At 44.5% G+C, this 14,557-nt stretch overlaps 2 protein-coding genes across 2 annotated transcripts in view; one reads left to right on the forward strand and one right to left on the reverse strand.

The window, feature by feature from the left end:
- Window positions 1–14,557, reverse strand: part of LOC122544886 (uncharacterized) — a 195,840-nt gene that overhangs the window by 59,596 nt on the left and 121,687 nt on the right. The window lies entirely within an intron of this gene.
- Window positions 1,917–13,574, forward strand: LOC148144721 (uncharacterized). Its single transcript, XM_087975054.1, has 2 exons — window positions 1,917–2,002; window positions 12,194–13,574. The coding sequence occupies exon 2, from the start codon at window positions 12,516–12,518 to the stop codon at window positions 13,455–13,457; it is 942 nt and encodes a 313-aa protein (XP_087831180.1). The 5' UTR covers window positions 1,917–2,002; window positions 12,194–12,515; the 3' UTR covers window positions 13,458–13,574.

Raw genomic sequence — 14,557 nt, forward strand, 5'->3', positions numbered from 1 at the left:
GAATAGGTTTCTGGGACCACTTTTGACAGTATTTTACCATCTTCCTTTAAGATTTTCCCTTTCTTCCAGCCTGATCCCAATTATTTAGCATTCTCCCTAACGGACTATCGTCAGGTACCCCGGGGTATGTGTTATTGTCCCTGTTTAAGCCTACCTTTCCCTTAATCACCTTAGATCCCTTATTTCCCATTTCCGAGGACTTCGTATTTTTCCCGTGATAATCTATCACAATGTAGCCAATTCCCGGACCTTCAGTCCCGTGATCGCCCAGGTTCCTTTGCAGGCACCCCCGGTCTTTGGATTCCTGTGTCCTACGTCTCTGTGACACAAATCACAGGCACCCCGTAGGTACACGTTCCTCCTCAAACACGGTCTCTGCAAAATCCCTCACAGGCGAGCCCCGGCCTCTAGATTCCTGAGTCCCACGTCTCTGTAGAAAAAAAAATCCACAGGCACCCCGTAGGTACCCAGTCCTCCGGAAACACGGTCCCTGCAAGTTTTGTCTTACCTGGGTTCGGTGCACCGAAATTACTCGATCGTTAACCGTCCCCACTGCCTCGGGTACACCCTTCCTTTGTTTTCCTGAGCCTCCCGGATATCACTCGCTCAAGCCGCGCGGGGCGACAAGCAAGGAATCAGGGACTGCTGAACTCAGCAGGGTGCACCTTCTCCGATATCCTTCCTCAACTCCCCTTGCGGCCGGAGTGTTGATCCCGGATGACGAGCCCCCAAGTTGTTAGAAACGAAAATCGCCTCTCAATAATCGCTCTAAGACAAATTCAGGAAAACAAAGTTTTATTACAAGTCTGCAGAGTTGGGCACTCCTTCAAGAGAAAGAGAGCCCAGAGGCTTACAAAGTTCTCGTTTAAATACAGTATAAGCTCCTCCCCTCTATAGCTCCAAAGAGCCACGAGGTTCACATTTTAAAAGAAATCATTATTTTAAAGTCTGTAACAAATGTCTTCAGAGTCTCTAGAGTTGTTGTTTTTCTCACCCCGTAGTCTCATTAGTCAAAGACCTATTCTTCTTTGTCTGTCTAGGGTCTTATCAGCAGATGTTTTCTGCATTAATTTGTAACTGATGTCTTCTCGAGTCGTTTCGCTATCCTCAGTCTTATCAGCCAAGGTCTCATTCTTCCCTGTCTGTGTTCATCAATCAATTGCAGCTTGAATTGTTAGACACTATTCTACTTTTAAATATATAAAATGTTAAAATGTTCTAAAGGAAACACAAGCTTTGTCTTTTCTGTGGTTTCTAAAGGAAACACAAGCTTTGTCTTTTCTGTGGTTCAGGCACATCTTAAAGTTCAAACCAAAATCACTTCTCACAATTCTGTAACTCCCACTTTAGGAATAGAATCAATCTGACCTAACAGTGGGACACAGACTTTAACTTCACTCCTTCAATGCATTACTTTAGCTGAGAAGACACCTATTGTTAAAAGCAATCTTGAGAATGTAACTTTTAAAAAGTTCTGATATTTACATATGAAGGAACAGAAACTATCATGGTCATTCTAAAAGACGTAAGCTAAGTTTGTTTAATATTACTCCCATGACACTATAATCCTCTTGCGATAAAGTCTGTGTCTAATTATTCTGCTCTACAACCACCCAATGAAGAAACAGCGCTTTGAAAACTAGTGCTTCCAAATAAACCTTTTGGAATAACCTGGCGTTGTGTGATTTTTAACTTTGAAAATCTGTCAGTAATACAGCATCTCCATGCTGCGCATGCTACTCTGTGTCAGCAACGCAGTGCGCATGTTCGCCGGTGTGAGCAAAACCCCGCATGGTCGTGCAACAACCGGAAATGTCCCACGACCTTGTTTTGATGGACCAATGGGACGCTCAGGAGGACCGGATGGCGACTGGTCCTCCTGCCAATCACAGCAAACCCATTGTCAGGATGCGGAAGTTGGACCAAGATGTTGCTGTTCCTCTCTCTGAATTAAGATTGAGCTTCAGCCTAGACCACAACTTTCTTCCTCACTCCAACATCTGTGAGTACAGCACTCTCTTTTTTCACCCCCTTTTCAATTCCGGGGTTCAGCTGTTGACTTGCAGGAACTGAAGGGAAACGGAGTGAACCCAGGGAGGGGACAGACTCGGGAAAGTTAGTCCAGGTCAGTTGAAAAACACATGGCAAATACAGGAGAATTGACATTTCGGGCATGAGCCTTTCATTAGGAATGATGTGTGGATGTACAGAGGGCCTCAGCGTCCTTCTACACCAGTCAATGCCAGTTGTCAGACAGGTGCAGCAAGCAGTGAGCAAGGCAAGTGGTATTTAGCAAGAGGAATTGAGTTGAGAACTGGTGATGTCTTCCTGCAGTTAGAGCGTCATTGAATATATTCAAGGCTGAGTTCATCTGATTTTTGAACAACAAACAAGTGGATGATTATGGAGGAAGGCAAGAAAATGATTTTAAGACCAGTACAGAACAGTTACAGAGTAATACAGCACAGAAACAAACTCTTCAGTTCAAGTAGTCCATGCTGACTATGTTCTCAAACTAAACTAGCCCCACCCTGTGTTTAGCTCATATCCCTCTGAACCTTCCCTGTTGGAGTCATAGAGATGTACAGCATGGAAACAGACCCTTCGGTCCAACTTGTCCATGCCGACCAGTTATTCCAATCTAGTCCTATTTGCCAGCACTTGGCCCATATCCCTCTAAATCCTTCCTAAATCAGATGCCTTTTAAATGCTCTAATTATACCAGCCTCTACCACTTCCTCTGACTGGTCATTCTGTACACATTACCATTCTCTTGGTGAAAAAGCTGCCTCTTAGGTCCCTTTTATGTCTTTTTTCCCCCCTCACTCTAAACCTACGCCCCCTCGTTCTGGACTCCCCCACCACAGGGAGAAGACTTTGTCTATTTACTCAGCCATGCCCCTCTGTAAAGTCACCCCTCAGCCTCCGATACTCGAGGGAAAACAGCCCCAACCTATGTAGCCTCACCCAAGAGCGTAAATCTTTCAAACTTGGCAACTTCCTGGTAAATCTTTTTCTGAACGCTTACAAGTTTTAAACATTATTCTGATGGGAAGGAATGCAGAGTTGCATGCAATTTTCCAAATGTGGCCTCACCAATGTCCTGGACAGCTACAACATCAACTCCCAACTCCTTTACTCGATGCTCTAACCAATAAAGGAAAGCATACCAAATGCTGCCTTCACTATCCTATCTACTTGCAACTCTACCTTCAAGGAACTATGAACCTGTACTTCAAGGTCTCTTTGTTCAGCAACACTCCTCAGGACCTTACCGTAAAGTGTATAGGTCCTACTTTGATTTGTTTGTCCAAAATTCAGCACCTCACATTTATCTAAGTTAAATTTCATCATTCATGTAATTATCCAAATGTCTTTTAAATGTTTTAACTGTACCTGCATCCACCTCTTTCTCTGGACATTCACTCCACTCACAAACGACTCTCTGTGGGGAAACAAAATGGTGCCCCTCAAGTCTTTTTTTAGAAATCTTTCTCCTCTCTTCTTCAAAAGTTGCTCCCTAACCTTGAATCCCCACCAAGGGAAAGGATCTCCGCTGTTCACCTCATCGATATCACTCATGATTTTGTCATCCTCTATTAGGTCACCACTCAACGTCCTCTTCTCCAGTAGAAACATTTCTAGCCTATTCACAGAGATGCAGGTATATTCATATTCACTTATGATCTGTTCAATGCTGGTGCAGGCTTGACAGGGTAAATGGCCTGCTCCCAATTCTCTCACTCCTAGTCCAGGACAATAACAGACCATTAAACACAGGAGCAGAAATTAGGCCTTTCAGCCCATCGGGATTGCTCCGTCATTAAATCATGGCTGATAAGTTTCTCAATCTCATTCTCCCACTTTCTTCACGTAACCCTCGATTTCCCTCTTGAAACTCAAGAACTTATTTGTCTCTGTCTTAAACATATTCAGTGACCCAGCCTCCACAGCATTCTGTAGCAGTGAATTCCAGATGTTCATCACTTTCTGGCTGAAAAGGTTTCTCCTTATCTTTGTTCTAAAAAGGTTTTCCCTTTAGTCTAATGCTGTGCCCTCAGGTCCTAGTCTCTCCTACCAATTGAAGCATCTTCTCCACGAGCACTCTGTCCAGGCCATTCAGTATTCTGTCTGTTTCAATTAGATCTCCCCTGTGTGTGGGCCTGTGTATCAGCACAGACCAGACCCTTCAGGATGAGGTACAGCAGGGATTAGGTTCAGCAAAGTGAGAGTGGAGGGTGTGTGTGTGGGAGATGGAGACTCAACATTTAGGGAATGAGAGGGGAAAGAAAGAATTGATAGGATGGGCTGATGGGCCAAGGAGTGGCAGAATGAGTTTAATTTAGATAAATGTGAGGTGTTGCATTTTGGTAAGGCAAATCAGGGCAGGACTTACACAGTTAATAGGGAATGTTGCTGAACAAAGAGACCTTGCAGGTTCATATTCCTTGAAAGTGGAATTGTAAGGAGACAAGACAATGAAGAAGGCATTTGGAATGCTTTCCCTTATTGGTCAGACAATTGAGTACGGGAGTTGGGAGGTCATGTTGCGGCTGCACAGGACATTGGTTAGGCCACTTTTGGAATAGTGTGTGCAATTCTGGTGGCCCTCCTATGGAAGAATGTTGTGAAACTTGAAGGGGTTTAGAAAGGATTTACAAGGATGTTGGCAGAGCTGGAGGGTTTGAGTTGTCGGGAGACACTGAATAGGCCGTGGATATTTTCCCTGGAGCATTGGAGACTGAGGGGTGACCTTATAGAAGTTTATAAGGAGTGTGGATAAGGTGAATAGCAAAAATCTTTTCCTCGTGGTAGGGCAGTCCATAGGTTTCACTTGAGAGGGGAAAGATTTAAAACAGACCTGAGGGGCAACTTTTTCAGTGTGTTTATTGAATGAGCTGCCAGAGGAAGTGGTGGAGCCTGCTGCAATTACAACATTTAAAAGGCATCTGGATGAGTATATCAATAGGAAGGGTTTAGAGGGGTATGGGCCAAATGCTGGCAAATGGGACTAGTTTAATTTAAAATACCTGGCCAGCGCAGACGAGTTGGACCAAAGGGATTGTTTCCATGCTGTATGACTCTGATAATCATTGGTGAAAGTAGAAGTGTGGTTGTGAAGACTGGGCTTTCAGAGCAGCTTTCAAAGATGTTTTGCCCTTACTGGGAGCAGAAGTTATAGTGAAATCTTTCATTTGTGAAACAGCAACTGAGTGAGTGAGTACATCCTGGATTTTGGTGGAAAGTGGGAATTCATTGCAATGTGGGGTTGAAGTGCTTTAAGGTTTACTGGCAGTAAGTAAAGTGTGCTGAACAGGGAACCAATGGGAAATGTAGGGTTATAAGTTCGTATTAATAAGAGCAAGAATAGGCCATTTGGCCCATCCACCCTGCTCTGCCATTCATTAAGATTATGGCTGATCGATCCTTTTAAACTGCTCATTTGTGTCAGCCTCCAACACTCTATTTCCAATGCTGTTCATCAGAAGGAGCAGTGAATCAGTAAATGGTATCGTTAGTCTCACGATTTTCAGTACTGCAGGTATAGCATTGTTTCATCAGCATTGTAAAGTTTATTGGCAGCAGTGGGAGGCGTGGGCTGAATTTATGAGAAACAATTCTGCATTTAGATAACACACACACTGTCGTGGGACTTGTCTTTGGATTGGCAGAAGGTGGGAGGTTTTGGGTGCTGTGATCCAGGGCAAACAACTGCGGTAAATCATAGAAGCCCAACAGTGTGGAAGCAGGCCATTCAGCTCATCAAGTCCACGGCAGTCCCTCCGAAGAGTAAACCACTCGTGCAGCTACCCCCCTCCCCCATCACCAATCCAGTTGTTTCTGCTGGTGGGTGAGATTAGCAATAGATGACATGGCCTCAAGATTTAGGACAGATGAGGAGGAACTGCTCTTCCAGGAGAGTAGTGACTCTCTGGAATTGTCTGTTCAAGGAAGCAGTAGAGGCAGCTTCATTGAGTATATTCAAGACACAGTTGGATGGGTTATTGCATGGTAGGGAAATTAAGGGTAGTTGGGATAATGCAATGGATCGATCAGCCATGATCTTAATGAATGGCAGAGCAGGGTGAATGGGCCAAATGGCCTACTCCTGCTTCTATTGCTATGAACCTGTAACCCTGTATTTCCCATTGGCTAATCCACCTAACCTGCACATCCCTGGACACTGGGCAATTTAGCATGGCCAATCCAAATCAAGGCAGGTGAGCAATGTTGTGATGTGGAAAATGAGCATCAGAGAATGATAGAAAGGGACAAGGAGAGTAAATGTACCAGCAATCAAAACTGGATTCAGAAGGTCGCAAAAACTGAAACTAAAAACGGCGTGTCTGAATGTGTGCTGCATTGTAACAAAAGTGAATGAATTGACTGCGCACATTGAAGAGAATAATTATGATCTGAGACTCCTTACAGAGTCATGGCTTCAGGATGACAAGGAGTGGATCGTGAATATCGAGGGGGTACATGGAAGTTGAATGGGAAGCGAGTTAAAGGTAAAGGCACTGCCAGTCAAAGCACTGATAACATGGTAGTCTGGTGTAAGCTCGGATTTTAGGTCCTGATTTCCCTGTCCTCTTATCTCCCTGTTCTCACAGAGTAAGATGTTGTCTGTTCTCAGCTCTGCTGGATTTCTGCTGAAACTTTGACCCCACTTTTTACACCTTCCGGAACAATAAAACATTCAGTCACTCAAGGCCTGACCCACAATCTCCCAGCCTGTCAACTGAACAGTGTTATCATCGCAGAGAATAAAACAAGAAAAATGGAACAAAATTAGGAATTAAATAGGTTCTTGTTTAATGTTTGTTTGTTAGGACGTAAACCAGAAATTAGGTCTCCCAGGATTTTTATTGTGCCCTAATTGAGGAATTCTCTCTCCCTTACATCTAACTATTAGTACCCAGCTATGATTTATAACAATATTTGCATCAACAGAAATAAAGCATCTGTTATCAAATAGACATAGAAATATACAGCACGGAAATAGACTTTTTGATCCAACACATCCATGCTGATAAGGTATCCTATGTAAATCTAGTTCCATTTGCCAACATTTGGTCCATATCCCTCTAAACCCTTCCTATTTACATACCCATCCAGATGCCTTTTAAATGTAATTGTACTGGCCCCTTCCTCTGGCAGCTCAGTCCATAAATGCACCATCCTCTTTGTGAAAACATTGATCCTTAGGTCCCTTTTAAATCTTTCCCCTCCCACCCTAAACCCTCTAGTTTTGGACACCACCACCCTGGGAGACGTGCTTGCCTATTTACCCTGTTTATGCCCCTCATGATTTTATAAACCTTGACAAGGTTACCCCTCTTGCCTTTGACGCTCCAGGGAAAGCAGCCCCATATTATTCAGCCTCTCCTTATACCACAATCCTCCAACCCTGGTGACATCCTTGTCAATCTTTTCTGCACCCTCTCAAGTTTCACAACATCCTTCCTACCCTGTATCAGGGAGACCAGAATCTAATGCAATATTCCAAAAGTAGCCTAACCAATGTCCTCTATAGCTGCATCATGACCTCCCAACTCCGATACCCAATGTATTCTATGGACCAAATAAAATCTCTGCAGTTCAGAAAGAGGCTATGATTTTATTCTGTGTCCCAGTCAATTTTAGTCATTATCTCTGGTGTATGGTGTGTCAGGATGGGATCACTGGTACCAGAATTGCATGCAATATTACAAAAGTGGCCTAACCAATATCCTGTGAAGTGTACCAAACACCACCTTCACTATCCTGTCTACCTGTGACTCCACTTTCAAGAACTATGAACCTGCCATAGAGTCATGCAGCATGGAAGCAGACCTTCGGTCCAACCAATCCATGCCAACTATAATTCCAAATTAAACTCGTCTCTCCTGCCTGCTCCTGGCCTGTATCCCTCCGAACTTTGCCTATTCATGTACTTAAACAAATGTCTTTTAACTGTACCCACATCCACCACTTTTTCAGGAAGTTCATTCCACACATGAACCACCCTCTGTGAAAAATTAGTATTTGAATGGCAAGGGTTGAAAGATTCAGAAGATTTACAAGGACGTTCCAGGGTTGGAGGTTTTCAGCTTCAGGGAGAGGCTGAATAGATTGGGGCTGTTTTCCCTGGATCGTTGGAGGCTGAGGGGTGACCTTATAGAAGTTCATAAAATCATGAGGTCTTTTCCCTGGGGTAGGGGAGTCCAGAGGTTGAGGATGAGAGGGCAAAGATTTAAAATTACTTAAGGGGCAACTTTTTCATGCAGAGGTTGGTGCATGTATTGAATGAGCTGCCAGAGGAAGTGGTGGAGGCTGGCACAATGACAACATTTAAAACGCCTCGGGATGGGTGTTTGAATAGGAAGGGTTTTGAGGGACATGGGCCAAGTGCTGGTAAATGTGGCTAGATTAATTTTGGATATCTGGTCGGCCTAGACGAGTTGGACCGAAGGGTCTGTTTCCGTACTGTACATCTCTATGACACTGAGGTTGAATAAGTCCTGATCTGATTTGCATTTCCAAAATGCAGCACCTTACATTTATCTGCATTAAACTCCATCTGCCACTCCTGAGCCCACTGGCCCATCTGATCAAGATCCTGTTTTAATCAGAGGTAACTTCCTTCGCTGTCCACTATACCTCCAATTTTGGCATCATCTGCAAACTTACTAACTATACCCACTATGTTCACATCCAAATCATTTATATAAATGATGAAAAGTAGTGGACTCAGCACTGATCCTTGTGGCACATCACTGGCCACAGGCCTCCAGTCTGAAAAGCAATCATGCACTACCACCCTCTTTCCTCTACCTTCAAGCCACTTCTGTATCCGGTTGATTAGTTCTCCCTGTATTTTGAGATCTTACCTTGCTAACTAATCTTCCATGAGGAACTTTGTTGAATGTCTTACTGAAGTCCATGTAGGTGAAACCCACCACTCTGCCTTCATCAATCCTCTTTGTAACTTCTTCAAAAAACTCAGTCAAGTTTGTGAGACATGATTTCCCATTCACAAAGCCATGCTGACTATTGCTAATTGGACCTTGCCTTTCCAAGTACATGTACATCCTGTCCCTCAGGATTCCCTCCAACAACTTGCCTATCACCGATGTCAGGCTCATTGGTCTGTAGTTCCCTGGCTTTTTTGACCACCTTTCTTAAATAGTGGCACCACATTAGCCAACCTCCAATCTTTTGGAACCTGTGACTATTGATGATACAAATATCTCAGCAAGGGGCCCAAAAATCACCTCCCTACCTTCCAGAGAGTTCTGTGGTACACCTGATCAGATCCTGGGAATTTATCCACTTTTATGTGTTTCAAGATATCCAGCACCACCACTTCGGTAATATGGACATTTTGCAAGATGTCACCATCTATGTCCCCACATTCTATATCTTCCATGTCCTTCTCTACAGTAAACAATGATGCAAAATACTCATTTAGGATCTTCCCCATCTTCTCCGCTCCACACATAGGCTGCCTCGCTGATCTTTAAGAGGCCCTATTCTCTCCCGAGTTACCCTTTTGTCCTTAAATGTATTTATAAAAACCCCTTCTAAGTCTCCTTTATCCTATTTGCCAAAGTTATTTCATGTCCCCTTTTCGCCCTCCTAATTTTCTTCTAAAGTATACTCTTCTAAGGATGCATTTGATTTTTCCTATCCATACTTGTCATCTGCTTCTGTCTTTTTGTTAGCCAAACCCCAATTTCTCTAGTCATTTGCATTTCCTACACCTACCAGCCTTTTCTTTCACCCTAACAGGAATATACTGTCTCTAGACTTTCGTTATCTCATTTTTGAAAGCTTCCCATTTTCCAGCTGTCCCTTTACCTGCGAACATTTGCCCCCAATCAGCTTTTCAAAGTTCTTGCCTAATACCATCAAAATTAGCCTCCCTCCAATTTAGAACTTTGACTTTTAGATCTGGTCTGTCCTTTTTCCATCGTTATTTTAAATCTACTACAATTATGGTCACTGGCCCCAAAGTGCTCCTGCACTGACACCTCAGTCACCTGCCCTGCCTTATTTCTCAAAAGTAGGTCAGGTTTTGCACCTTTTCTGGTAGGATCATTGACATACTGACTCAGAAAATTTTCTTGTACACACTTAACGAATTCCTCTTGATCTAAACCCTGAACAGAGGCAGTCCCAATCGATGTTTGGAAAGTTAAAATCCCCTACCATGACCATCCTTTTACTCTTACAGATAACTGAAATCTCCTCCTTACAAATTTGTTTCTCAATTTCCCGTTGACTATTAGAGGATCTATATTACAATCCTAGTAAGGTGATCATCCCTTTCTTATTGCTCAGTTCCACCCAAATATCTTCCCTGGATGTATTCCCAGGAATATCCTCCCTAAATACAGCAGTAATACTATCCCTTATCAAAAACTCCACTCCCCCTCCTCTCTTGCGCCCACACCATGCTTCTTATAGCACTTGTATCCTGGAACATTGAGCTGGCAGCCCTGTCCATCCCTGAGCCACGTTCTGTAATTGCTATGATATCCCAGTCCCATGTTACTAACCATGCCCCGATTTCATCTGCCTTCCCTGTTGGGCCTCTTGCATTGAAGTAAATGCAGTTTAATTTATCAGTGCTACCTTGTTCTCTGCTTTTTTCCTTCCTGCCCTGACTATTTGACTCACTCCCTTTCCCAACTGGACGAATCTCAGGTTAATCTCTTTCCTCACTATTTCTCTGGGGCCCATCCCCCACTTACTCATTCAGCAACTTTACTGGCTTTCTTTCTGCAAGCATCCTTGACATTTCATTATCATGTCCTTGATTTAGCTTGTTCCAGGTCATTGTCACCTAAATGAAGTTTTCCTCCATACACACTTAATGCTATCTGGCTGCATGAGGGTTTTCAGGTTTCTGTGACCTGGATAATGTGATCAGCAGACATCTGGCAAACTACAGGAATTGCCACCTATGTTACATTCATTTAACTGTACTGGCAGTGATCACTTATTTTGTGAATTTATGTTGTGGTTCTGTTTGCCGAGCTGGGAATTTGTGCTGCAGACATTTCGTCCCCTGTCTAGGTGACATCCTGAGTGCTTGGGAGCCTCCTGTGAAGCACTTCTGTGATGTTTTCTCTGGCATTTATAGTGGTTTGTCTCTGCCGCTTCCGGTTTGTCAGTTCCAGCTGTCCGCTGCAGTGGCCGGTATATTGGGTCCAGGTCGATGTGTTTATTGATAAAATCTGTGGATGAGTGCATTGCCTCTAGGCATTCCCTGGCTGTTCTCTGTTTGGCATTTCCTATAATAGTAGTGTTGTCCCAGTCAAACTCATGTTGCTTGTCATCTGTGTGTGGCTACTAAGGATAGCTGGTCGTGTCGTTTCATGGCTAGTTGGTGTTCATGGATACGGATCGTAAGCTGTCTTCCTGTTTGTCCTATGTAGTGTTTTGTGCAGTCCTTGCATGAGATTTTGTACACTACGTTGGTTTTGCACATGTTGGGTATCGGGTCCTTTGTCCTGGTGAGTTGTTGTCTGAGAGTGGCTGTGGTTTGTGTGCTGTTATGAGTCCTAGTGGTCGTAGTAGTTTGGCTGTCAGTTCAGAAATGTTCTTGATGTATGGTAACGTGGCTAGTCCTTTGGGTTGAATGAGTAAGTGGGGGATGGGCCCCAGGGAAATAGTGAGGAAAGAGATTAACCTGAGATTCGTACAGTTGGGAAAGGGAGTGAGTCAAATAGTCAGGGCAGGAAGGAAAAAAGCAGAGAACAAGGGAGCACTGATAAATTAAACTGCATTTACTTCAATGCAAGAGGCCCAACAGGGAAGGCAGATGAAATCGGGGCAACATGAGTTTGACTGGGACAACACTACTATTATAGGACAAGCCAAACAGAGAACAGCCAGGGAATTCCCAGAGACATGGCACTCATCCACAGATTCAATCAATAAACACATCGACCTGGACCCAATATACCGGCCACTGCAGCAGACAGCTGGAACTGACAACCGGAAGCGGCAGAGACAAACCACTATAAATGCTGGAGGAAACAAAACAGAAGCACTTCACAGGAGGCTCCCAAGCACTCAGGATGTCACCTAGACAGGGGATGAAACATCTGCAACACAAATTCCCAGCTCGGCGAACAGAACCACAACAACGAACACCCGAGCTATAAATCTTCTCACAAACTTTGTGAATTTATTTTTGCAGAAAAACGTGGAAAGAAATTTGAAGCAATTGATACGTCGACTTCTGGCAGAGCTCCTTGATTCATTGGGACTTGGATATCAGCAGTCATTCAAATTGAGAAGAAATGTTTGCTTTTGTCTGGTTGAGAGGTTTTGGACACTGGTGTGGCAGGAAGAATACTGAGACACCCGAGTGAGGGAGATTCAGTGCGTTGACTGAAAAGTACTTCACACCATTTACTCAGCTTGGAATATCAAAATCTCACCCCTCACGTTGGGGACAGACTATGTACCCTTTGTATTTATAATTTCAAACCCAGAGCAACACAAGGAAAGCTCTCCTCATGGGGAAACCATGGAAATGCGGGGACTGTGGGAAAGGATTCCCTTCTCCCTCTGTGCTGGAAATACACAGACGTGTTCACACTGGGGAGAGGCCGTTCAACTGCCACCATTGCGGGAAAGGATTCATTCAGTTGTCTCAGCTGCAGACACACCAGCGTGTTCACACCGGGGAGAAGCCGTTCACCTGCTCAGTGTGCGGGAAGGGGTTTGCGAATTCTTCCAACCTGCGGGCGCACCAGCGGGTCCACACGAGAGAGAAGCCCTTCACGTGCTTGATGTGCGGGAAGAGGTTCGCGCATTCATCTGCACTGCTGATCCATCAGCGGGTCCACACTGGGGAGAGGCCGTTCACTTGCTCCGAATGCGGGAAGGCTTTCCATCGTACAAGCAACTTGCGGAAGCATAAGCGGGTCCACACGGGGGAGAGACCCTTCAGGTGCCCCAAGTGCGGGAAGGGGTTCAGTCAGGTGGGCGACCTGCAGAATCACGAGCACGTCCACACGGGGGAGAGGCCATTCACCTGCTCTGAGTGTGGGAAAGCCTTCGGTCATGTGGGCGACCTGCGGAGGCACCAGCGGGTCCACGCGGGGGAGAGGCCATTCACCTGCCCTGAGTGCGGGAAGGCCTTCTGTTATGTGGGTGACCTGCAGAAGCACCAACGGGTCCACACCAGGGAGAGGCCATTTGCCTGCTCAGTGTGTGGGAAGGGGTTCAGTCATATGGGCAACTTACGAAAGCATGAGTGGGTCCACACAGAGGAGAGGCCCTTTACCAGCACTGTGTGCGGGAAGGGATTCATCAATTCTTCCAGCATGCTGACTCACCAGCGGGTCCACACCGGGGAGAGGCCATTCACCTGCTCTCAGTGTGGGAAGGGTTTCACCCACTCCTCCTACCTGCAGAAGCACCAGCGAGTTCATTTGCCATTGCAGGGGGATTGAAGGAGTGAGTGCCATTATCGACTGGACTATCAACCCAGCTCTGGGGACTCCCGGGTTTGCAGGGAAGATCTGAAGCTGTAACAAAGTTGGGTGGCAATAAAGGTTACCTAAATATAACCACCGGACTCAGACTCTCATTAAAAGCTGAGCTCCAGCAGAGTTTTGTTTTCATGCTGCTCATTTCTTTCAACCTCTAGCACTAAGTTTCCAATTTGTGTATCAGAAGCTAATAGTGTTAGGAACTGTTACATTTTTCATCTCTGCAGCTGCTGCATCATTTCATCAGCATTGTAAAGTTTACTGGCAGCAGTGCAAGGTGTGGGCTGTATTCACTAGAAACAAAGTTTAAAAACCACATAACAGCTGGTTATAGTCCAACAGGTTTATTTGGAAGGACTAGCTTTTGGAGTACTCCTTCATCGGGTAGTTGTGGAGCAGGATCATAGGACAGAATTTGTAGCAAAAGATTACAGTGTCATGCAACTGAAATGGTATATTGAACAAATCTAGATTGCTGTTATGTCTTTCACCTTTTAGAATGGGTTGCAGGTTGAGGTTCATTAATACGTAAATCACAGAACTACTTTTAAGTCACATTCTCGACGTAACTTAAGGTGACATTTCGGCTCAGACAATGCATTAAAGTTGAGGTTAGAGATCATCTGTATCCCAATCTTGAGTCAGACTGGTTCTATTTCCAAAGTAGGAATTCATAAAATATTGCGTGGATTGACTACTTGCAGACTGTGTGCTTTTTGAGCAAAACTGAATGTAACTGCATATATAATTCTGCAAATTCTGCAAGGTAGAAGAAAGAGGGTGGTGGTGGAGGGTTGCTTTTCAGACTGGAGGCCTGTGACCAGTGGTGTGCCACAAGGATCAATGCTGGGTCCACTATTTTTCATCATTTATATAAATGATTTGGATGTGAACATAGGAGGTATTAGTTCGCAGGTTTGCAGATGACACCAAAATTGGAGGCATAATAGACAGTATAACAGGATCTTGAACAGATGGGCCAGTGGGCTGAGGGTAGGCAGATGGAGTTTAATTTGGAGATGGAGATAAATGCAAGGTGCTGTCTTTTGGAAAAGCAGGAC

The sequence above is a fragment of the Chiloscyllium plagiosum genome, unplaced genomic scaffold (genome assembly GCF_037043375.1).
Source record: "Chiloscyllium plagiosum isolate Xiang-an unplaced genomic scaffold, Cpla_swu_hap1 HiC_scaffold_27, whole genome shotgun sequence".
NCBI lineage: Eukaryota > Metazoa > Chordata > Chondrichthyes > Orectolobiformes > Hemiscylliidae > Chiloscyllium > Chiloscyllium plagiosum.

Excerpts from the sequence above, each read along its gene's own strand:
- LOC148144721 (XM_087975054.1), top strand. The coding sequence starts at position 12,516 with ATGGGGAAACCATGGAAATGCGGGGACTGTGGGAAAGGATTCCCTTCT.